At 36.7% G+C, this 24,889-nt stretch overlaps 4 protein-coding genes across 10 annotated transcripts; 1 reads left to right on the top strand and 3 right to left on the bottom strand.

The window, feature by feature from the left end:
- Window positions 1–1,586: 1,586 nt before the first annotated feature.
- On the bottom strand, window positions 1,587–16,389 carry LOC116852553 (neurexin-4). 3 transcript variants are annotated; one of them, XM_032833048.1, is made up of 11 exons: window positions 15,868–16,389; window positions 15,078–15,173; window positions 12,700–12,896; window positions 7,417–7,558; window positions 6,548–6,918; window positions 6,084–6,419; window positions 5,190–5,664; window positions 4,770–5,099; window positions 4,394–4,699; window positions 3,652–4,278; window positions 1,587–3,571 (listed from the first exon to the last, which is right to left on the bottom strand). In XM_032833048.1, exons 1-11 carry the CDS (start codon window positions 15,929–15,931, stop codon window positions 2,718–2,720), a joined length of 3,798 nt encoding a protein of 1,265 aa, XP_032688939.1. In that variant the 5' UTR covers window positions 15,932–16,389; the 3' UTR covers window positions 1,587–2,717. The 3 variants fall into 3 exon arrangements, with proteins under 3 accessions (XP_032688939.1, XP_032688940.1, XP_032688941.1); XM_032833049.1 differs by lacking the exon at window positions 12,700–12,896 and adding an exon at window positions 11,919–12,115; XM_032833050.1 differs by lacking the exons at window positions 15,078–15,173; window positions 15,868–16,389 and adding an exon at window positions 11,919–12,115 and having other exon boundaries at window positions 12,700–12,847.
- Window positions 8,466–11,609, top strand: LOC116852554 (Golgi resident protein GCP60). The gene has a single exon (XM_032833051.1). It carries the CDS (start codon window positions 8,550–8,552, stop codon window positions 9,966–9,968), a length of 1,419 nt encoding a protein of 472 aa, XP_032688942.1. The 5' UTR covers window positions 8,466–8,549; the 3' UTR covers window positions 9,969–11,609.
- Window positions 13,404–15,922, bottom strand: LOC116852555 (L-aminoadipate-semialdehyde dehydrogenase-phosphopantetheinyl transferase). Its single transcript, XM_032833052.1, has 3 exons — window positions 15,868–15,922; window positions 15,078–15,173; window positions 13,404–14,556 (listed from the first exon to the last, which is right to left on the bottom strand). Exon 3 carries the CDS (start codon window positions 14,401–14,403, stop codon window positions 13,540–13,542), a length of 864 nt encoding a protein of 287 aa, XP_032688943.1. The 5' UTR covers window positions 14,404–14,556; window positions 15,078–15,173; window positions 15,868–15,922; the 3' UTR covers window positions 13,404–13,539.
- A 645-nt stretch (window positions 16,390–17,034) lies between the features above and the next one.
- Window positions 17,035–23,896, bottom strand: LOC116852549. 5 transcript variants are annotated; one of them, XM_032833040.1, is made up of 6 exons: window positions 23,588–23,896; window positions 22,033–22,246; window positions 21,810–21,944; window positions 21,617–21,731; window positions 19,985–20,266; window positions 17,035–19,222 (listed from the first exon to the last, which is right to left on the bottom strand). In XM_032833040.1, exons 4-6 carry the CDS (start codon window positions 21,635–21,637, stop codon window positions 18,932–18,934), a joined length of 594 nt encoding a protein of 197 aa, XP_032688931.1. In that variant the 5' UTR covers window positions 21,638–21,731; window positions 21,810–21,944; window positions 22,033–22,246; window positions 23,588–23,896; the 3' UTR covers window positions 17,035–18,931. The 5 variants fall into 5 exon arrangements, with proteins under 5 accessions (XP_032688931.1, XP_032688928.1, XP_032688927.1 ...); XM_032833037.1 differs by lacking the exons at window positions 21,617–21,731; window positions 21,810–21,944 and having other exon boundaries at window positions 19,985–20,313; window positions 23,588–23,894; XM_032833036.1 differs by lacking the exons at window positions 21,617–21,731; window positions 21,810–21,944; window positions 22,033–22,246; window positions 23,588–23,896 and adding an exon at window positions 21,348–21,603 and having other exon boundaries at window positions 19,985–20,313.
- Window positions 23,897–24,889: the final 993 nt, after the last annotated feature.

Below are 24,889 nucleotides of genomic sequence, written 5' to 3'. Positions count from 1 at the left end.
GTATATTCTAAAAAACACTGATCACGTCCTTACGCCACGGCAGTTAGACCGGAATTACATTTCACGCATAGTTTACGTTGTCTACACATTGACGTAGAATACCGTAATTTACGCGTAAACGCCCAACCCTGAATATTACTGATCAAGCGCTGATGCGCCAGCAGCGGCGTTTGGAATATTTTGTATCGTACTGTGTTTTGTTGCGCGCGGATGATTTTCGCGAGACGAACGGTATACAATCTTCACACGCTCTGTGAACGTTCATCGTTTTGATTTAGCGCAGGAAGAAGCGCCGATTCGAATTAATCTCGATATCACGCGGAAGCAATACGAACGCGTGTTTGGAAAGACGGTAGTATACTTAAGAGAAATCGCTATCTCTCTCTCTCTCTCTATCGGATTCGCGCAAAAGTCTTCAATTGGATTTGTGAACAAAGTTGAATTTGTGAGTTGCGACTCGAGACTCGTTCTGCGTACGATCGATTTGTCCTAAAAACGATTTGTTGTCGCGAAGTCCTTCCTATTTTTTAAATTTCGATCTGCGCTCGGGAAAGTGGTAAGAGTGGCTCGTGACTTCTTGGCTCAACCTGTTCACATTTCGTTCGCGTGTAAAACGGGCAATGCAATATCTGCTGCATTTCGACTCCATCGCGCACGTTCAGGTGCGACGAGCGTGAGCCGCAAGATGTTAAGCGAGTCATGACGAGACTAACACATACGTAAAAAGAAAGGAAAGAGGAAAAGTTGGAAAGAAGAAAAGATTAAATGACGATATTTATACACAGTCGCGTGACGCCACTGCGTGGGAAGACACGACCGAGCAATTTGGAACACGAGTGATATTAAAAATAGACACTTTTATTAAATACGCACTGAGATTGTTTACTTATTAAGGATACAAGAGACATTTGTATGTATATTTATAGACTGCTCTAGCGATATATTATCTTTTAAGTATCGGATAGATGAAAGTGTAGATATCGAGGGGACACGTATCGCGACACGCGGAAACAGTCAACACTTTTGGAGGTAGCGAATTCTTTTAGGAAGGTTATTGTATTTTAATGTTTAACATTTCAACTAGTTGTTTTTTGACAAGTACACGTGTAAATACAGCTTACGTGCCTAAAAAAAAAAAAGATTCACTCGCTGAGCATTATTTGACTCGATTTCTTTCTGTTCTTTCGTCGATTTCACAAATTTCGAATGAATAAATATTTATTTATTTATTCGCAATCTTCGAAACGAAGGCTTCATCGTCGAAATCGGTGAGGCCGAGATTCGCATTCTACTGCATACTCAATTGCTCCCGACGAGATAAACCTGCCAAATGTAAAGCGTAAGTAATAATTTCATGTCAAATATTCTGGATATCGGTAAGTAATCGGAGCCGGAATATTTACAGTTGAACAAGCGCTCAAGTTCTAAATCGTTGATCGTATACATACAGCTCTTTCGAGAATTCGATACTTCCCCTTTGAAACTGAAAAGATGCACAAATTATTTACATAAAAAAAAAAAGACAGAGATAGATCCTTGTGATTTTGTGGCATTTGACTTTTGAAAAATTAATAAGAAGCAGAACATCGTAAGGTGAATTGTTTTATTCAACTCCGTCCTCTTTTATATATCTCCATATAAAATGACATATCATTCGTTATGTTCTCGCTCATCATCATTCTGTCTAAATTTTTATGTCGTTTCAGCGATCTCAGTTATACAGAAACATGAAGCACATTTCTGTTGTTTCCCTGTTTGCTTGACGATTATTGTACAACATATCGATTCAGTAACAAGAAATAACGAATGTATTATTCGTATAAAAATGATTTATGTACACTTTCATTGTGTGTGTTACATGCTTAGTATACAATTATTATTGTTACAATTATGATTATTATTATCATTTTTGTTGTTATTGTTATCATTACAATTATTATTCTTAGTACTATATATATATTTATATATATATATATATATATATATATATTTCAGTATTAAATTACTATGGTGATGTTGCAGATCTATGTAAAAAAGTAAACATCTGTAAAATATAATTATATATAAACAAAAGTGAAATATATATATAAAATAAATCTAAAAAAAGTTAAAATATAAAACGCACTTTGGACGGTAGGCATTACAACTAATACTGTGCAAATTATCATAAAAAAAGAAAGGACGAAACGCGTAAACGTAAGCGATTTTCATCTGAATTAATGACAGCTTTGTACATGGAAAACATATTTATATTACATAAAGCTCTTTTTTATGCCCGATTATAAAAATGTAGATTGGAACGTGTATAACGCATACACTCCACAATAAGAGATAGCACTGTATCATGACTGATCTGTTTTTATTTCTTTTTTTCGATTGGCACAATGAACGTAACCGTACCACAAGACACAAGAAAATCATTCATTTATTATGATAATCACAAGTTTTAAAAATTCTTATTAGATTCCGGCAGTCACATTGTTATCGCGAGAGAAATGCGTTAAGAAACTATATGCGGAATGGCAGTTCCGGATAAAGTGTCCGTTTGTCTTCGATTAAAAAAATTATGACATACACGAAAAAACAATATTCAGACGGAACAAAAGAAACAGCATCCTTATCAAGACGTTTACGTAGTATTCTAGATTAAGTTAATGTTTACTCATTACTCCTCTCCAGCATAGCTTATCTCGATACACACGTTTAGATCCAAACGTTTAGATGAACCATTCTTTCTTTTTCTGTACTTGATGACCGGTGGCGGAATGAACAACCGCCGAATCCGGGTCCAAGGCTATCTCTGCACCCTTGTCCTCCTGAGTCAGGTATTCGCCCTTATGCCTAGACATGTATCTACCTATAAGGATCGCCATGATAACAAGTGCAATAAGAATAACCGCTAATACGCTCCCTAAAATGGCCGTGTCAGTCTCGTTGTATGCAGCCCGCACTTTTTCCTCGTCTAAGTCCGGTGGCGGTCGCGTCTCCAAGATATCCGGCGGATGTGTGATCGGTTCGACCCCGCAGAAATCTTCGGTCAAAGGAGTACCAAGTGAACGTACGTTTAAGGGTCCATCCTCTTGGAAGAGTAACTTCAGCGGATAAATGTCATCAAACTCTACTCGCGATATACAACCCTTGAATCCCTCCAACATTGATTCGTTTCTGCCGATGTACATGTATTGAATGTTATTGAATTGCGCGTCCGCGGAAGCCTTTATATCAAAGTTGAACTCCTTTGCCTCGTAATTGTCGACCTGCATAATTAAAGTCGCGCCCGAATTTTTCCTGCCGATCCTGATGTCGTGATACTGTCCTAAACCGAAGTGCTTGTGCGGGAATATGACCTCCTGCCGTTCGAAGCCGAAGTCAAATACCACGCGTAAGTGTCCGCTATTGGAGATCATTATGGTCATGTACTCTCCGGTTATATTAGAGAAGAGACCTAACAAGAATCCTTTCGGTTCCGTCGTCACGAAACCAACGCGTATTTTCTCGGCAATGGTGGAACGCCAGCTGCCCATGAAATCGTATTTTATCATCGAACTGGTTCGCAAGTTTACTCCAATCTCTGAAAGTGACAAATGCTATCGATTAGCAGCTGCAGCCAATACGATTATCGTGATTCACGTTAGAGAATCCTATACTCACCGTCCGCACAGATCGGTCCTTTGAACGAAGTCCATCGACAATCGCACGAGTAACCATCATATTTTTCGTAACACGTGCCGTTGTTAAGGCAAGGATTACTCTCGCATCTACCGACGCAATCTTCCGTGACGCCGTACACTCCGCGCCGAGCGTAACTTCTCAGGTCTTGCAGTTGGCCGTTCAGAAGCAGGGATCTTATGCAACCGACAAATCCGTCCCTGTAATCAGTCGTGGCGCCCACCACGAAGTCCGAGGTGAGATGAATCGCTCGCACGGGACCCGGAGGTTCTCGCACTTGGTTCTTCAGCGCTCCGTCGATGACGATTCGGGCCTCCTTGCGATTTCTCTCCACTGACACAGAGTGCCATCTGTCATCAGCCAAGTTGTTGGATGTTTGCACGCTCACCGTGAGCGGTCCTTCGCCAGCCACGTATTGGAAATGTATTTGTCTTCCGCTATTTATGGAAATCTTGATGTAATCGGTTGGCCCTTTGCTATGAATCATCACGGCGTTTTCCATAGTAGTTTTGAATTCGAAGTAAATATCGCCACTGTGACCGATATCAAACGTCGGTAGATTGATGGTGGCGTCTGCTATACGGAATGTCACGACGTTCTTAAACAAATCTGCAACAGATATTACGATATTATGTACTTCTGCTCATCTTGAACGCTGTTTCGAGGATAAAACTTAACTCACTTGCACTGCATATTGAAAACGAGAAGAGCTTGGTGAACTTACCGTCGCCTTCGCAAATAAGCGGGCCCAGCCTATAACGACCCTCTTTCTCGTCGACCGGTGTACCCGTGTCGCCGAAACGCAATTGTTTCACAGGAAGATATTCCTTCTCCATAATATAACCAGAGTCTTCCTGCCATGATTCCAAATTAGCATCGCAATTGCACCACTTGGTAGGATCCACACAATTTCCAATTATACCACACTCGCATTTTCGCGATCCGGGCAGCGCGTCGCCCCAATAATCCATCTTTTGATTTTGCCGACTGACCCACCACGAATTCGGTCGGAAATATTCGCCTTGAGGAACTGGAAACAATTCGACATTTCGACATAGAAATAAGACGAGAATCGTGACGCTTTTGTGAAGATATATTACCTGGCGAATTAAATAACTTGGAGCGTTTGCACTTATAAATTATATACTGCATGCAGTTGGTAGACCGGTTCAACAGAGCTTCTATCTGATCAAGATCAGCGTCGTAAACAATATCTTGGATGAAACTGCCAGGCTCATCGAATCCATCAATGGGCGTTTCTTGCTTATTACTGTGACGCAAAACTGTCCTTACGCGGCCATCAGCAAAGAATTCACAAACAACCGGGAATGGTTTCAGTGGCCCGCTTCCATCGACGTCAATTTTGATATCCGCTCGTTGATTGACCGCGTTCATATTCTTATACGCATCGCATGAGAGAGGATTTAATGCTGCACAGAGAATTGATACGTTATTCAGGACAGAATCGATTTTAACGAAGGTATCATTACACTTTGCGATAAAATGCGGTGAATACTTACAGGTGTGACAAACGGCACCTGTGTATCCAGTATTGGCACAATCGCAGAAGAATTCATCAGAATTTTGTCGGCAAACGCCAAAATGTTTGCAAGGATTCGGGTTGCAACGATCTACCATTTGGCAAGTATCAAATATAACATCTTTCTCGCAGCAGTATTCGTCTTTTTTCCAATCGGTCGGCAACTTGTAATTACCGTCGATACTTATCATTCTCATACAACCAACAAAACCATATTTGCTTCCTTCTCCGATCACACCACCGATCATATAATGCCTTCCAGTTATTATCTCCAGAAGGCGATCTGTTCTCATCGGTCTTCCATCTACATTTAAAACGAGGGAATTCTTGGCAACCGTCAAAATTACCTGATGCCATTTACCGTCGTTAAATTTCTCGTAAAAATTGTCTAAACTCGACGATGGATTCTCCCCCGTTTTTATTTCGACTTTCAATTTGCCGTTCTCCAGGAATAGCTGCGCATTAAAAATAAAAGTAAATAATCGCAATGTTTTTCGTAGCAACGTGTGTAAAAATATAAGAAAGAACTTTGAAGTCTCGAATAGATATAAGAGTTAAGCAAATGTTTAGATAACCAAGAAATAGGAAGTTTTCATGAATTTGTTTTAAAGAAATGAATAAAAATATCAATTGAAAGCTTTAATCATACTATTTATCATTGTTTTTAATACAAAATAACTATACTTTTGTTTAAAAACATTGAAATTTCATCGTCTTGTATTGAGATATCCTTTATTCATTTGTTTGGAAAAGAATTCGTAAAGTCTCCTATTTTTCGGTCATCTAAACCAAAACCTTCCTTTAAACAATTGTTATCTTTTGCATGCGACATTTTAATTAAAAGCTTGAAGTGTATAATTAAAGTGTGCACAACCTTGACGAAGCCTGAAGACTCTAACTTGTGGTAAAGAATTATCCCTTGCTCTTCGTAAGTTCGAAATGCGAGGGACACGTTCATAGACGTCGCACCAGGATATCCTTTTAATTTGGCATAAGATCCAGGAGTCTTGAATGTCACGGGTATTATTGGTGGCTCCGGACAAGTGTATATCGTATGGATTTTATAATATTTCAGATTCTCATCTAAGATTGATTCTTTCAACTCACTGATTATATTTGTACTGTTTAAGTAAAAATTTTCTATACAGCCAGTGAAATTTTGGTTCACCACCAGACCCTCCTGCATATTGGATACACCACCGATATAGAGCTAAAAAGAAAAAAAAAATTATTGGAATAAATCTACGGAAGTAGTACGCTTAAAATCCTTTATCTTACTTGTGATATCTATACATTTTTAGCAAAAAAAAAGATTTTCGTTTCAAGAACATTACTCACCTCTCGATTCAAATCCAATCGATGAAATTCTCCCCTTATTCTACCCTTAATCAATACCCTATCGACGGAAAACGAAATATTTTTCCTATTGCGGGAGATTAAAACATCATGCCACATGTTATCGTCTAGAAGACTGCCAACAGACATGCTGCTCATAATACCAGATCCGAGATCGATATTGAGCAACATTCTGTTGTCGCGCAGCTGCAAGGCTATATAGTCACCTTGCGTACCCCGAGAATACATTAATACGCCGTCGGCATTATTCGTCTTAAAGCGGAAACGTATAAAGTGCCTATCAGTCTCGATAGGCTCCCTGAGTAAATCCATGCGTATAAGAGATGATCCGTTGAAGGAAACAACGTCGGATACTGCAATTAAGCAAATTAGATTTATCGTTTTGTAAATCACGCATAATTTTGTACATCTTACAAAGGAACCTCGCGAACATGAAAATTCAGATCTTAGCGAAACTTGGCATAAATGTAGGTTGGAAATAAACGAATTTAGAAATTTTGTATTGGAAAAACGATTTGAAGGGGTAAAACCACTCTTCAAAAAATATAAAGATTTTTCGCTCTTTTCAATATCTCGTTCGCTCTTATTCAATATTTCGTAAATTAAATGAAATATCAAAAGATGTTTTATACAAAAGGTTTATAAAAAAAAATTATAGTATTATAAATTTTTATATACTCTTTCATGCAAGGAGTATATAAAGGATGAAGTTTTGAAAATTATTCTTTTTCGAATAAAGAATGGAGTAGTAAAATTAGAAATATTTTTTTTCTTATTTAAGATGTGAATTTTCTTGGGTTCGCGAGGTTCTCTTATTAGAAAGTAACAAAGTATAATTATTTCAGTTTTACCATAATTGCATCCATAAAGTTCAACCCTCAGGGATATCCCGTCTCTCCATCGCGTTGGATTTATTCTAACCCACTGTGCGATTATTGGTACCTCAAACCTATTAAGCTTTACCCTGTCTCCATCTACATTACCTTTAAACATCTGTGGAAAAATGGGTAATGTTTTAAACACTGTTCTGTCGTTACCAAATCAATAATTCTCATTTGCTACCTCAGTGATTAACAGTTAATGGCGCAACAATCGTGCAGAATGTAGTAGTTAAATTGCATGCATGCTGTAAGTTAGAACTAATTGTTTTAATAAGAAAATTATCAAAGATAGGATACTGTTAGTCAAGTGATTAACGGTTTTGTATGTTATATAAAAACACCAGTCTCCAGATCGGTTTAAAAATTCTGAATATGTAAAAGGGACAACTGATTTAATAATTACACACAATTTTTCTATGTGTATTTCATCACATAGACCAATTAATTGCTTTCATTTAGAGATTTTCAATAAGCATAGAAAATATCGCCCAATTGCACTCAATATTATTACCAATTGCGCAAATGTGTACACTAATGTTTAACTAGATTATTAGTAGTAAAGGAAATGCCAATGTTAAGAGCAGTTGCATGAATTTCAAGAGCTGTAGATAGATGCCACTGTAATATACAAAAATTCTCAAAAAACAAACTATTGCTCTCCTTTTTTGTATATAACAGAGAAATAATATTATATATTAATAAATTTATATACATAAAAAATTTTGTATATTGATATATTAAATGTATAAATATATATATTATAATTTTATAACTATAATTTTATAATATTATAAATTACTGGTTAAAGTTGCACGAAATCAGTTAAATGATACCCCAACTATTCGTGTTAACAATAAAGTAAACGTTAAAGACATTCGACCGATGCGTAATATTCGCGCTCGTTTATGATTCGTCGCCACAGGCCGCCCATTTTATCAGTGCGTTTCTCTCCGTTGTATTGACGCCGCGCAGGATCTCCGTCATATCGTATATACGCCACTAACGCCACTTGGCCGCAGTTGCGCAGGTTAGATCAGTCGGCGAAGGTTAGGTGCGCGATTCGTATCAGTCTTCATCGACGTGTCAAACGCGAGCGAAGGCAAATGGCGGCCACTAGGGAGGACGACATTCCCGCGCTCGAGGAACAAGTTGAGAAGCTCAACCTCTCCACCGTGTCGGACGACGCGGTGACGGACAAGGGCGACGATGATGACGCCGCCGACTACGGAAATGCCGATGAGCCGCAGCTCTGGGGCTTCGAGACGCGAGAGCTTTACAAGCTCGCGCTCAACTTCTACAAAGAGAAAAAGGGTAAGGCCGTGCACATCTCTTATGAAGACAAGCTAAAACTGGTGGCGTTCATCCAGCAAGTGACGCATGGCAAGTGCACAGCCGAGAATGCACCGCCACTGGGCGTCCTGGACGTGATTGGGAAAGACAGGCGTTTGGCGTGGCAGAACCTAGGTGACATAACCAAGGAGCAGGCGATGGAGGGTTTCATAGTACTATTGGACAAGCTATGTCCCTTGTTCAGGACTGTGGTGGAAGCGCAGAAAAGGGATTTCGAGGAGAAGGAACGACTCAAGAAGGAGGAAGAAGTCAGGAAGGAGGAGGAAGAGAGGAAACTCAAGGAGTTGGAGGAGCAGCGTAAGAAACAGGAGGAGGAAAGACTGAAGGAGGAGACTCAGCGAAGGCAAATTCAAGATGCTCTGAATCAGCAGACGTACCATCAATTCAAGATGTATGCAGAGCAACAGTATCCTGGCAACCCAGAGCAACAGGGTGTCCTGATCAGGCAGTTGCAGGAACAACACTATCATCAATACATGCAACAACTGCATCAGAATAAGTTGGACCAGAGCGAAGAAGATAAGAAAATCGAGCCAGAGAGCTCGTCGAAGGAGGACGACAACAAGGATGCGTCAAACACGAATGATGAAGATGACTCTGACGAGATGGAAGACTGGCCTCCCATCACGCCCGCGGAGATGTGGACGCGAAAAGGCGTGGAAGAGTTCAAGCGAACTATCTGGAGAGAAGCGCCCGACGCGGTCATCAGGGTAGGCCACGGCGAGACCGTGACCGTTCGCGTGCCGACGCACGAGGGCGGCACGTGCCTGTTCTGGGAGTTCGTCACGGACTCCTACGACATCGGCTTCGGCGTGTACTTCGAGTGGTCCAAGCCCGACACGAACCAAGTGTCCGTGCACATCAGCGAGTCCGAGGACGAGGACGACGAGGACGAGGAATACGAGCAGAGGAGCGACCTGGAGAGCGGCCCGACGAACAACAACCCACGGCCGGAGCGGCGGATGACCACGCCGCCCATCAGCGTCATAGTACCCGTCTACAGAAGGGACTCTCAGGACGAAATTTACGGCGGTAGTCACCAGTACCCGGGTGAGGGAGTGTACCTACTGAAATTCGACAACTCTTATTCGCTTTGGCGCAGCAAAAGACTGTACTACCGAGTGTACTACACGCGCCAGGGTGAGGGCTTCACGAACAATAACAACAATTAATCCGCGAACGGGACGCGTATCGAGCGTATGCCTGTTGAGCACTAGCCTTCACGTAAATGTACTAATAATTGTACTACACTGAGGGAAAGAATATCTAAGAAATTGGCGATTATTCACTCGGAGTGGGCACTGATAGCAAATTTATCTTGTACCAGTATAAAATATTTTCCAAGTAAGAAATTGTACAATTTTACGAAGCCCTAAGAGAATCCTAGCTTCTCACGAGAAAGCAACTAGTTTATCTGCTTGAATAAAATGATTTTGATTCAAATAAACATGCCTCATTCCCCACCAAATGAATATTCACTATTTACAAGATATTTTTTCTCTCAATGTAACAATGCTAGTCCCAACTGAATTCAGAGTCTGATGTGTCGATTCGGTTCGTGTATAGAACAACACACTGTTCGCACACACATACACACATACAAAAAGAGATATATTTATTGTTTAGTTAAGTAAGGACACGTTCTCTATTCTTTCAAGTGGCAAAACCGCGTACACGCGTCAAAGAATAAAAAAAGGAGGACTGGCTCCTCTCTTGAGACATCCGGCTACTCGGGAAAAGATCTCTTATGTACATGGCGCACATTATTTATGTAACTCGGATTTGTTTCCTCTGTCTGCATGATATTGCGTACCCGCGGCTCGTGCAAACCACACGCGTATGTTTATTATTCTGTTGTATAGACGGTGCATTCTCTTCGCGATTTCGAGAGCCATTTTAAAGCATTCATGTCGGCGTGATGTGAATCTTTATATGTGTATGTGCGAAAAGATGTTCCGTATTGAAAGACGTATTAAATGTATATGTATATACATACACACACACACATATATATGTGTGTGTGTGTGTGTGTGTGTGTATACATACACACGCACACATATATGTATGTATGTGAGAGCAACACGCTGTCTGTATAATCCGTATTTGTTTAATCTGTATACTCGTTCAGTCTGTATCATCTATATATTCGTTTGGTCTTTTTTTTCGTGCGACTCGATGTTATGTGTTGTACAACTCTTATTAATAGTATTATTTTTTTGCTTTGGAGAAATATAGCGACAGAAAAAGAATAAAAAAAACACGTGAATCCGGCAGAAAAAGATATCGTGTCTTTCAGCAAATTCCGTACACGCGAGCGTTATTATTTCCTCGATGAAACAAATATTGCAGTCTTTAACGTTTACTTTGTTGACCCACAATCGCGCTCTTAATCATGTCTGTGTCAAATTGCCGAATTTCAGCAGCAGCATTGTTAGAACAGAAGATTCAAAACGTACATTTCTGCACGTCTCTCTCGAGAGGTGTAGAGATTTTTTATAGCAGGACATTCTCTCGTTTCATGGAATTTCTACGGAAAAAGAATTTTATAATATATATAAGCTTGTTATCAATGTAGAATACGAAGAAACGGAAGAAAAAAGCTATTCAAGTTAAATTTATCGTGCATTCGCCTATAAATTGCACAATACACCTGTCTCGAGCAATTTTCAAATGTACGAACAAAAATGTGTTTCAAGCCAATATTGATGTAATAACAATAATAATGAGATTTATGTTTCAAATATGTCTATAAGCATTAATACCCGTCTGTAATTTCTCTTTTTATAAATGATAAAAGCTAAAATGTGTATACATATGTTTCTTCACTCTACTCTCTTGAGGTTATATGGCTCACGATAAACTGATAATTTGAAGACAATCTCAATAAAAAACGTAATTCATATCTTATCCATATCCTCATCGTTCATGTATTATCGTGTGTACCTTAGCATCTAATAAGGAAGAAAGCTTCAGTTGTTCTACGTAACTTCAAGAATAGAAGAACAAAAATGTTATCCAACACAAAGGACCTTTCTCGAGTAACCACAATTTGCAAATCTTTAGACTATACTCTTAGATACGTGAGTAGAACAATTTTAGACTCCATCCTTGAAATTTAATACCTCATCTACGCCATCCTGGCCTTCATAACTGGCCCAAGCTTGACCATCATCGGAATATTGGATAATATATTCTGTCACGTATTCATTAGTATGCACCCGCCCTCGCGTAGCAATGCTGCGTATCTCATATCTGTCTCCCAGCTCCATAGTAAGATGCTGATCGTAACTGCTAGCGACTGGTGACCACGTGGAATCTCCTGTAAAGCCCAGCTCCATGTCCATGTGTAAGAGGAGAAAAGTAGAAGCGAAGCAAGCAAATGGATATGTAGGAAATGAAATCGGAGTAGTTAATGAAATCGCGAAGTCTTTATTTTTTATGTAACTCACTAGAGAATCCAGGTTTGCTTCGCAATTAATTCTAAATGACTTTTACACCCGATTATCACGCAAATTCGATATAATTTGTTTAGCATTCGTACGCGCACACGAGTATATGTTTGTGTGACGTTAGAAAACGAAAATAATGAAACACACAAAACAAAATGAGTGTTGGAACAAATGTAGGAAAATGACGTGAAGCGCTATTCAGATGTAAGTTAAGTGAAGCACATCAAAGTACTTACCAGTGTCAAAACCTCCAGACAATATTCCCCTCATAACATTGTATCATGAAACATTTTACAACTGTTTTCTGTACATTTATATAAATTACACCATATTCCACATGCATAAGCAAGCCTCGTGTTAACGGGAAATTAATGTGTGTTAATTAAGCGCGTCATATCTCATCATTGTATCGAAAGCCAAGTGAGGACTAGACAGTGGGTTCCAACGAGCTTACCTTCGCATGGCCATCTTCTTCCTTATAATCCACGTAATCAAGACCGTTGGTACCATAGCTAATACGATATTCCATAACATATGTCTTCTGTGACGACTGTCCCTGAGTGGCCACGGCTGTGATGTTCATTACTTCGCCCAAGTCGATTATTAAATACTGACCAAAATCAGAGCTGCTAGCTGCCCATGCGCTTCCGCCTACACCGCAACATTTATGCATGCACGCAACTCAAAATAAATTTAGGAAAACGCTTACACATAATTTGAAACGGAACGTAATGACACAATCAGAGAATAATTTCTAGCAACGCCTTGCTTTTATACTCAGAGATTAACTTATAAGGGTGTACCAAAACTATATTATACCACAAGCTCAAATTATTTCAAGTGGTACTTTAGAAATTTCTGCGAAATTATACAACGATTCTCGAGAAGAAAATGGTTATTTCTTTAAATGGTATATCCATTAAGATAATATCATCACCATCAAATATAAAATGAATATAATATAAAATTCATTTAAGATAATATCATCACCACTGTCTGAATTGATGCTATTTACGTTATCTGCAGATAACGCATAGATTAAATCGTCATTAGTGTTATTTTTAATTTGAGATATTTGTCTCTTTGACTGTACTGTGACTTTTGCACGCGGAAAGTTACCCAGCTTATAAAAAGGTAAGTAAAGAAATTATTGTAAAGTAGTGCTTAGTGCTCTTTATTAGTTTATTAGCAGTCAAACTCATATACAATGTGCAGTATCCATTTTAAACTATGGATATAGCAAGGAACACTTGTTATGCGTGTTGCGATCTTATTTTATAAATAATCAAAGAAGCTACGGTCTTTCTGACTTGGCGAAATATTGGGTCGTGTATTGTGAATCTATCGGAAAGAGTGGAACTGAGTGCGTAATCAGTTTATCGTAATCTATTATCTCAAACGTGGTGTTGTGCAATAGCGATTTCTCGTCTTCTTGCAATGCCACAGCGACACAGTGTCGTGAATCGAGTAAAGTTTCTTCAAATAACCAATTTTGCTTAATATCATCGACATACAGAACTGTATCGGTTGTGACCGAGTCTTTGCTCAACTCCGAATTTGTCCGGAAATCTATGTTCCTTAAGTCAACGACAATTCCCACACCGAGCGCTTTAACGTAGCTCTCTTTCAACGCCCAGTGTCTACAGAACATAGATATCTGTTCCATTTCAGACTTTCCTGGAGCAGAACCCTTGATTTCTCCCCATTCGGCCGCCGAGAAGTTTCTGTTCATTATACGAAAAAATTCGGAGATGCTTTTACCGCCGGTATATTCTAACGCCATTACATCCACGCCTAATTTTACATCTCTAATTTCACCCGCTAGAACTGCATAAGAACCTTGATGAGAAACGTTAAAACTTATAGCGCCGGCATTATCTTTCAGTAGGGGCTTGTTATGTTCATCTCTGATGAAAGTAATTTCGTCATATGGAAGACCCGCATACTCATTAACGAATTTCCTCATTAATAATCTGCCTGCGAGGGAAGCCCTTACATCTTTACGAAATACAAATTTCCCTAGTCTGGCTTTCTCTTCGCTTTGTACGCATGAAATCGCATGCTCAAACTCCTCCCGACTCGGATTCCACTCTTTCCAATTAAATGCCCAACGAACGGCCGACGACATTTTAAAAATATTTGCGTTAAGTCTAAACATTCAACTTATTCAATCACAGTTCGTATATTCCTGTATTCTTTGGCTGGTCTGAGATTGCAGTTGGTACACCCTTAAATTATCTCTGATTATAAAAATAATGTTTTTCAAGATATCTCGTTTAAGATACTCTCCAGGCTACTTGCTAGGATCCACCTGAAGCAAATATATCAACTTATTACACTTATTACATATATTCTTTTAAATTCAAAAAGATCTTTATTTCTAAGATGGATAATTCTGCTTTATGTGCTACACATGATACAGACAGAGACAGACAAATATAAAATGATTGGGTGATGTGTCATAGGAGTATATGCGGGTTCACCTAATTCTCATAATTGAGCATAACTGTATATATCATGGCGGATATAATATCCCCTAACACTAATTCAATTTTCTTAATTTTCATTGAAATTTTTTTATATGTTAGAAAAATATAATGGAAAAATAGTATCTCAATAGAATTATTTATAACTATTATTTAACGCAAACAGAAGCAAATATAGCACGCAATATAGACAACGACAGATTCTGTAAGAATAGAGAGCAAGCAGCAAACTACTATCAATATAACAACTATAAATTACATGTAAAGTAAACAATTGTACAATAACTTTTATCTAACAAATGAGAGACATCTGTAGATATTAAAATGTTCAAACATTTTTTCTTACCGTTCAGCCTGGCATTCTTTGGACCTCTATCAGCCTTGGAACTAGTAGCTGTTAGATGAGCTCTGTCCAAAAGAGGAATGTTGCATTCGTCGTCATCTAAGAGACACAATTGTAACATTTTCAATATATACTTTATTATGTTTCTTTTTTATATAAAAAATGATCATAGAATATGTTTAATCAAACACAAACTGGTAGAAAGAAAAGAGAGTTATCAAATTATTCTGCTAATACAATAAAAATATTGCACAGAATCGTTGGATTCTATCGTTGAACTTAAATGAGTGTAATAAAGTGAAATATATCACATATGAGGAGCATATGTAACTTTCAGAATTGCATTCTGCAAAGTAAATAAACACGTTCTACAGTGTCAACATACATTCTATACAAAAGTTGTTGATTCCATGCGCAAAATCACGTTAAAATATTAAACATAAATATTTCTTTACCCGTGTGCAACTTACATGAAAGAATAAATGTATCGATAACAAATTAAAGACGCGTGGACAAATGTGATGACTCATATGATCACAAAATATCGTACTGAAATGTTACACGATAAAGTATGGATAACAGGATAATGTCGTGGCTACAAAAATACGGCCAGATCACAAAATTATCATTACATGTATACTATCGCAGAGTGGAGCGTGCGTAAAGTGCGCGTAGCGTCACGCATGCATTCAATAGCGTGACGCGAACGCTCGCGCGCGCCATGTTATTTCGAGATGGGCTGGGTCGCCGTCATTCATCGGAGTCAGTTGGTAAGAGCGTTGGTTATACTTACAGGCGTACACGAGCGAGCTCGTCGCTACAACGAGCGCATACACGAGACACTTGAGAGCGGTCATCGTACCATCGCCTTGAACTAGAAAATGTCACTATTTTCGACTATCGCGGACAATACGACGAAAAGCACTCGCGCCAACGACAATTCGCTGCTGTCTCTCGCTCGGCCGATACGAGCCTATCACTTATATATATATATATATATATATATATATATATCTCTCTTTATCCGGGCACCAGCGATCGTCAATCCGACGCACCGTCGTGCACGCGTCGAGTAACGCAGGAATCCGACACGTTTCTGTATCCCTGCGATGAATCCCACTCTGAACCGCTCGGGTTTCCTTCACACGGCCGTGCGCGCCGATGCACGCGCTGATGCACACACGCCGACGACGACGACGCGAGTCAACTCAAGTGACGTGATCGGATAAATGCCGCCCCTCGTGTTTCAATCTTTCCAATGTATCGAATTAGTCATTCGATGACACCGCGGTCAGACAACTGTAAAATGGCCGTGAGCGCGTCACCTAGGATGCTTCTGAGTTGCCTTCAGACCCGTGAGCGGGAACTGCGGTTGCCTACTGTCGGTAAGGTAGAACTCGTCCGAAGCGGGGAGCGATCGGTATTGCAGTGAACTACTAGGATATTTTTAAGGTACGGTTACGTTCATACGTAAATTGTGATATTTTATAGTCTAATTTTGAACTCTCTTTTATCGCTAAAAGTGACTAACGCCCGGTTGCACCAACATTATTTTGGTTTTAAGCGAGACTTAGATATACGTCTGTCTTTATTCATTTAGAAAGAAAGATAAAGATAGATATATGTTTAAGTTTTGCTTAAAGCTAAAATAATGTTCAACCAGGTGCAACCAGGCCTAAAAGCGTCTCTAAAAATGATTTACTTTTAGAAACGCTTTTAATGATAAAAGAGAATTCAGAATATAAACCTATGTCTACTTGTAACCCAGTGAAAAATGATTGGTTTATGACAAAATGATATCAAATTGACGTCGATTTGACGACAGTTTCAACGTCAATTTGATATCATTTTGACGTTAATCAACGAATAATTTTTCGCTGGGTAAATAACGTAAACTATGTATGTGAGGAATATCATTTATCTAGACAATAATTCATTTATGGAAGCTGTTTAAGGAATGTATGGCTTGCTTAAAAATTTATTAATAAAAGTTTACAGTTTTATTAAACCTTTATAATTCTGATATGTAAATTTCTAAATGCCCAGATAGTCAAATCTGCGCGAACAGATTTCGAGTAGAGCTTGCTATCAACTTTTGATGGCAAATAGATAACAAATTTGATGCAGGATCTGTTATATCAAATCTTGCTGCCAAATTGCCGTCAGATATGCGGTAGAGCTTGTTATCGGATAATTGCTGCAGATTTGCAGCAAAAACCGCGCAGAGCTTGTAGCGATTTGACGGCAGATTGGCGGCAGAAACCGCGCAGATCTTGCTGCGCTGCAAGTTTTGTGCGGTTTTTGCTGCAAATTTGGCACTACTAAAATTTCCCGACAGCAAGATCTGTCACCACAACCGTAATCTAATGTAGACACAAATGGCTATGGTTTTGCTGTGAGTTTTTGATCAAATTTGCTGTCAATCTGCGCGCAGTCTGCGTTCAATTTGCTTACTGGGTATTGTTTCTTACGAGTTAGAGACCACAGAATATTCTCTGATTATATTCTTATTTTCAAAGTTAAATCTACTAATCTGTTATGAAATGCAAATTTTATTTTATAATAAAAAATTTAATTTGTTATCTTTTTGGGTAAAACTCCTTTAAACAGGAGTGTTACCCTTTTTTGAACATTACACTTATAATTAATATCTAAAACAGATATTATAAAATAGAACTATCTTATAATTTAGTTATTCATTTTTGTATATTTTAATGTAATTTACAATATTCTGCATAGTTCATATAGTCTACATGAAAATGCCATATAGATATGTTAATCGAGGCTTCTTTCATTATCTTAAAACTCAAGTAGTTCTTCTCATCATTTGAAGATTTAAAAGGTCTCAACTAAAAATCATTAGGTAATATAGGACAACACTCCTATTTAAGATTAGACTAAGTTTCATTCATATAAATTTGTTGAGCAAACATTAAAATGAACTATACAAACATAAGCAACAAACATTATAGTTTTAAAGCGAAATTGTTAGACTGTAAATTAAATAATTTTAAATTGAAAAGAAATAATTGAAAAGAAATAATTGAAAAGAAATAATTAGAAAGGTTTATGCGTAAATGCTGACCCAATTATGGATCAGCAAATTTCATGTTTCAATAACGAATTATACAATACAATTTTATATTAATAATGATCATATTCACATTGCTTCAGCCTATGTAGAATAATGATATATGTAGCACAATCTACCTTGTAAAAAAAAAAGATTAGATCAATATTTTCAAACATTAATTTTACATATATCTCTTAAACGCGTGTTTTTATTTAATATCTTAAAAATATTTCGAAGATATTGTCGGATAATATGATTTCTCTTTAAATATCGCAAAATGTTTTGGAAATATTGAAGTGCCAGAGTTATTCGTGTTTAATGTGGTTAATACAACGTTAAAAAAATACATATTGGAAAACATTATACGCGCGCTACTGAATATTGTTGAAACAACGTTCTATCAATGATTTTTTGCTTACTGACAGTCTTATAAACCCATTTGTTTATGAATATATAACTTTAGAATATAATTATAAAAGAAAGAATACTAAAAAATATTTTTCCATTTTTTCATTATAAAATGTACTTTTTTAATATATTAATAAACCAAGTTTCATTAACTTGGCCTATAATTGAGACAGTTGCGTTATTGTACTATGAGTTACAGTTGTATATTCGTTATATACTTATAATATATTTCTAATACAGTAGAAAGAAAACCGAGTGAAAATCTCTCGCAGAACGTATAAAACTACACTTATGTCTACGTACTTTTTGCTCAACTTGTCATTCTTTGATACTGTTTTTAATAGAATTTAGTTTTACAAGGATTACGCTTTAATAATTAATCATCAGTCATGCGCGTATCTTGCGTCCGAGACATGTCTATGGTGCTATTGTTCTTCGTCGCGGTTGCGGAAGATATGGTGTTTGGTTCATTTGCAGCTTCCGCATTTCGATCACGCGTGTCTGTGGAGCAAATTACGCTCGAATATGGCGGTGGATCTTCGCATTTTGAATCATTGGGTAAGTTGCCGATGGTTAATGACGGACGTGAAGATTCCGAAGTCGATTGCACGGTAGGTATCACAGACGAATATGATGGTGGTGGGTCCACAATCCGTTGAGATTCCCTCTGTATAAGAATACAAATAATATCGAGGATATACGATGTAATAAACTCAATTAAAGAACTATAAAATAAATGTGAATGTTAATCGAATCGAACGCAGATTAAACATTGGTAATAAGTTGCAAAAGATAACGTCCCAGATAGCACAAAGAATTAAAAAAGAATTCAGTCGTATGTCACCAATTCTAAGTTCATTTTTAGATGCAAAAAAATTCTTTTGACTAAACTTTGAAGAATTTTTTTTGCATCTGAAAATGAACTCAGAATTGGCGACATACGACTGATTTTTCAATTCTTTTTGAATTGCTTTTAAATTTTCTATGCTTCTGAAATAATGATAGTCCTAGAATATTCTCCAAAATATTCTTGACACATTCTGAATGATTCTATGATGTTTTGCGCTGTCTGGCTAAGAGAACATAAGCGAGAGGAAAAACTGCAAAGTGTACATCATGTACAAAATATTGCATCACATTCCACATAAAATAAAAATGCAGTAAACATTTTTGTTTTACATAACATTCTTGATTCTTAAAACAATTTGTTCTTAAAATAGTCAAGTTTTACAAAAGTTTGATTTTCGACTATTACTTCATTTAATTGTTTTACATAACAATCTTGATTCATTTCATTGATCGTGCCCTTTCATTCGCGTTTAACTCGATCGATCTTTGCAACATTTATTTTATAGACGGATTGAACGAGAAAACGATGCGAGATATATTTTGGAAAATAGCGATTTGTTTCAATGCAAACTGTTGATACCTCTCCACAATTGTCAACTGTTATTCCAGAGATAGTCCAAATATTTCTTTCTCGTCTTTCATTTTCATAATCCGTTCTTCTTTGGTACTCCTCGAACCACGTTCTTTGTTGAGCTCTTTTTATGTGGTAGGCCATCCAGACGCAAATTAGGAGGAACAGCAAGGTCAATATCGTCACGACAATCCACGTATATTCCCATTTCAATAATATCGAAGTCACTATTAACACCGCAATCCATGCAACCATTACAGTAGCCAGCGTACGGCCAGAGCAATCTGTATCCTGAATACATCCGAGTAGGTATACGCACATCGTGCAGTATATTTCGCCTGCGTTTAAGGTAAAATGTATTATTTGAAATAAAGTGAATGTCCCAATTAGTGACAGTTGCATCCGTTTTTTCTCAACGAATCATTTAACACGGGCCCATGTTTATCCTGAATATGTATTCTTACTTTAAATTTTATATATCATCAGTTAGAACAAATTTCGAATGAAATTAGAAATCATAGTAAATGCTGAGTTATTCACTTTACAAACGTATTGCTGACTTCATTAGCTCGAACAGTTGCTCGCCTACATTTTAGAAGTTGACAGTTAATATCACATGTTTATTTGTTAGATCTGTGCAGTTATTCTTTAACTTCAAGTAATTGGAATAGTTACAGAAAAGCTGAGAGAAAATTAAAGAATATTTTGTAAGAAGAGAAAGTAACAGAATATGTGATTTTTTCATAGTTAATTCATATATATCACTAATCAATAGGATGTTTATTTGTTTTAGTAACAATCTGAATAAATATAACAAAATGTTCCTATTTTTCAAAAATATGTAGTTTGTGAATCTTATTTATACACAATTAAAAAATACCATTAATACCATAACTTGTTCCTTCGGAATTTATTATAAATATAATAGAAATATGAATCATAAATATATATATATATATATATATATATATATTTATTTATTTATAAATTGATTCGTGATTGATTACTAATCTATCACTGACTATCACTGATATAGCAATTTATAACTAATAACTCATATATATACACACACATAATAATACACATTCGTGATCCTGCACTGATTTGTGATATTCGAATAATGTGAATTCGAATAATTACCTATTGTTTTTTATTAATAAATTTATATTTATTAATTATTATTAAAATAAATAAAAATTAAATCATCATGTCGTTAAGTGGTATATCACTTACTTTTGAGAAAATATTATAAATTAAATAAAATCTTCCCATAAATTAGAAAAATATAACACAATTGAAATCCCAAATATTCAAGCCTTCCAAAAAAAATCAATTTTGTGACTTGGCTTAACACGTTATTATTATTACGTACATTCGTCCATTTTCACAAATTGCTAGTCACTAATTGGAACATTCACTTTATTTTATTTCTTCTCACACTGCGTTCTCTAGCATCTTATCTTTACAACTGACAAATAAACGCGTTTCAACGGTGCTGCTCGATCGCTATTATTCATTCGACAATGGATAAAAAAATGCTGATAATTGTCACCGCGATTGCAATTGATATTGTATCAATTCTATAAAATGAGTAGAAATTACGGCGAATTTTTAATTTTATTATCAAGTCACCATACATACCAACAGAAGGAAGAGCAACATCCTTTGGTATTACGGTCGATTCGGACCAAACTTTATTTTCCCAGCGGACTAGCGATTATTAGTTTTATCTACTTATCGGCAACGATATACTTATCTGTGATCACGAACATACGATACACTTATTTATCATTACAAATAATCAAGCCAATATACATAATCAAAATTTACTTTCCATGTTTCGTCTGTCTCTTCGTTATTGCGGCGATTTTTCAGGAATGTTCGAATTATCAGAGCGATACGCTAACTAACATTAGATCGAACTGTTCTGATTCGAATTTATCGATTGTTATTGCATTGCGATCGTTCTCTAAAAGTTATTCATGTTGCCATCATAAAAAAATGCTCAAGTTTTCAAGTCGGAAGCACTTAAATTTACCCTGCAATTCGTTACTTACCCAGCTACTTTTTTGCTGGCCTTAAAAGATAAGCGATTCGCTTCATCAAGCGTCACGGGCGAAGTGCAAGTGCGCATGTATACTGATACGAAAGTCGCGTAATCAGTTTATTATACATCGAATTTGTACACAGGTTGCACGGCTATTTTTAACAATTCACGTGGAACTTGAAAATTGCCCGATTGAGACGAGGCTCCAATGCATAACGCGAATGCTAAAAAAAAACGTCATAGTCCATTGAAACACGAGCAGATATCGCGTTAAATTGAAATCAACATAAGATTAAGGAGGCCTTCGCATGCGTCAGCCGATAAAAATGGATTGATTAAAAAATTTTTACCAAACGGCTATTATTACAATTCAACTTCTCTTACACAAATTTTTCTTCTAACTAATTCTGACGAATTCTAACTACCTGGAAAACATCTTTTCAAGGAATCACAGAAAAAAAGAATTATTACAGGGACCTTTCTAAAAGTTCTATTGTTATGGCAAACATCTTAGAACGACTTACAGCGATAAAGAACCAATAAGAAAAGATTTTTTGTTCCTTCTACAGTCGTTCTAGAACAAAGTCGTTCTAGAATAAAGTTAGAAAGCAACTGAATCAAAGCAACTTCTCGTTCTATTTTAAACTTCCAGCTTCACTCTGTAGACAGAATGCTTGGTCTATGCATGTCGTTGGTTACAGCGAATTCGACCACGTGCATTAACCCAAGTAGCAAAATGACGTCAGAAGACGTCATATTAACGTCAGAGGACGCCAAATTAACGTCAATTTAACGTCTTCTGATGTCACTGTGCTACTTGGGAAGTGTCCATTAACGTTTCATAATCCGTTCTTACATTTAAAATCATCTTAAATACAAAATCTTCAACTACATATATCTTCAAATACTTCGTAACCAGTAAAATGATACGCACAGCACTCGTCGCACGCGGATCGTTGGTTAAGAAGTTTTTGAAGATGTATTTAAGACAACTTTGAATATAAGAATAGGCTATGAAACCTTAATACATTTAGTACGAACGGCCGAATTTGCTATTAGAGTAAAAGAAAATATATTTGTTTCACTCTAACTTGTCACACTAATGTAGAAATTTTTCGAAAACGAATAAACCTGTTCTTGATAATCTATTCCTGCTTCTAGAAACATATATAGCAAAATTGAAGAGAATTATTAATTTATGTGAAAAAAAGAGAGAATTAATATTCTTTCCGTTTCGAGTAAAAATACGTAGAAAAAATGAAAAGAGAAATAAATCTTTCACAATTTTTTCTGATTTTTGAGATCCTCCTTAATAAGATAAGATCTGAGTAACATTGAGATTAAAAAAAAAGCATTTTCCCATACAATACATGTCCAAAATAGATCCTAGGAACACACGTTCCAGAAATATCTTAATAACTCTAGAACATTTCTCAGATGTATTTCAACATTTGTACTCTACGGGTTATTATTTATAAATATTTATAATTATTATTATAACAATAATAGTAATGTTTTTTGAAACATCTTTTTTAAACTGTGTCGTCTGGGTCGCTCTTACTTACCTTACACTATCTTACGTAAATCAATGTATTTCACACGTGCCACTGCCGATGCGATTCGATCACCACGTGCTTCGGCCATACGTGGCACCGGTAGAACGTTCGCGTTTGTTTCTGCCAAAACTATACACGAGAGAAATATCCCAAGTAAGGTCAAGGTTTCACTAGTCGCACCGTCACTGTCGAAATCTAAGAAGCGATACAGCTTTCGCTTTAACGACGACTTTACGACGACTACGCGTGAACTCACAGAGAATCCCCACTACCGATCCAGGTACACTTATCGTCTGCCAATGGCATACAACGTTTTTGAAACAGATAACGACAATTGTGTGATTAGTCTAAGATAGAAAAGTCTCTCTTCCAAGTGAGATATGCGAAGCCGCTGTAATTCTCGTGTCGCAGATTGTACATGCGTGTATTTGCGAAGAAAACACCGCCAAATATGATATTATTGAGTGAAGCGTGCACAGCGAGCAACAAATAGCGAATTGTAGCGACAGTAGGATGACACTAAGTTTGAAGTCTATTAATTACCTCGCTTAAGTCAATTAATTCACCATATTTCATTGGCAAAAATTATTGAAAATTTGTTTAAATAATACAGTGTATACGTATGTGTATATAATTCTCGTAACCACTATGATAATTCTGCGATATCGATACGATATAATAGGAGTATTAATAATTTTATAGCTTATCAAATTTGAAAATTTGAATTTTCGTAAACTATTGTTTATAATAATAGACAGAATATGCGCATGCACGTATATATGTTACACAATATCTTAGCACAATAGCGGATACAAAAATTGACACAATAATTTAATTCGATACGTTTCGAAACCAATTCGACATCCAATAAAAAAATTAAACAATCTTCCGAAAGTTTCTTAGAAAAAAGTTTTTTTATTAGACGTCTGTTGCGTTCCGAGGTACATCGAAGAAAAAATATGTCAACTTTTAGTTTAGACAGTTTCAATACTTTTCTCGATGCAGTTTGAAGCGCAGCCAATAATCTAACTGGAAAATTTAAGCAGGTTGTAAAAAAAAATTAGTTTGTTATGGATTCATTGAAATTTGCACTATATATAATTCGAAATATTTTCCCAGATAGCACAAAATCTTCAGAGAATGTTCTGGAATGTTCTTAGAATGTATGAATGCCTTTAGAACGTCTTTTGAAAATTTGTGCTGTATGGCATCTAACTGGCCGTGCAAATAGAAAAAATTGACCATTCAAGAGTTGAGATTTGAAACTGAAATTGATACTTTTTATAAGTGTTTTTTACATTTTGTATGTTA

Source organism: Odontomachus brunneus, unplaced genomic scaffold, assembly GCF_010583005.1.
Source record: "Odontomachus brunneus isolate Ranch 3 - 2012 unplaced genomic scaffold, Obru_v1 Obru_scaffold_234, whole genome shotgun sequence".
NCBI lineage: Eukaryota > Metazoa > Arthropoda > Insecta > Hymenoptera > Formicidae > Odontomachus > Odontomachus brunneus.
Note: the sequence above shows the minus strand (reverse complement) of the source record. Positions and strands in the feature narration are given on the sequence as shown.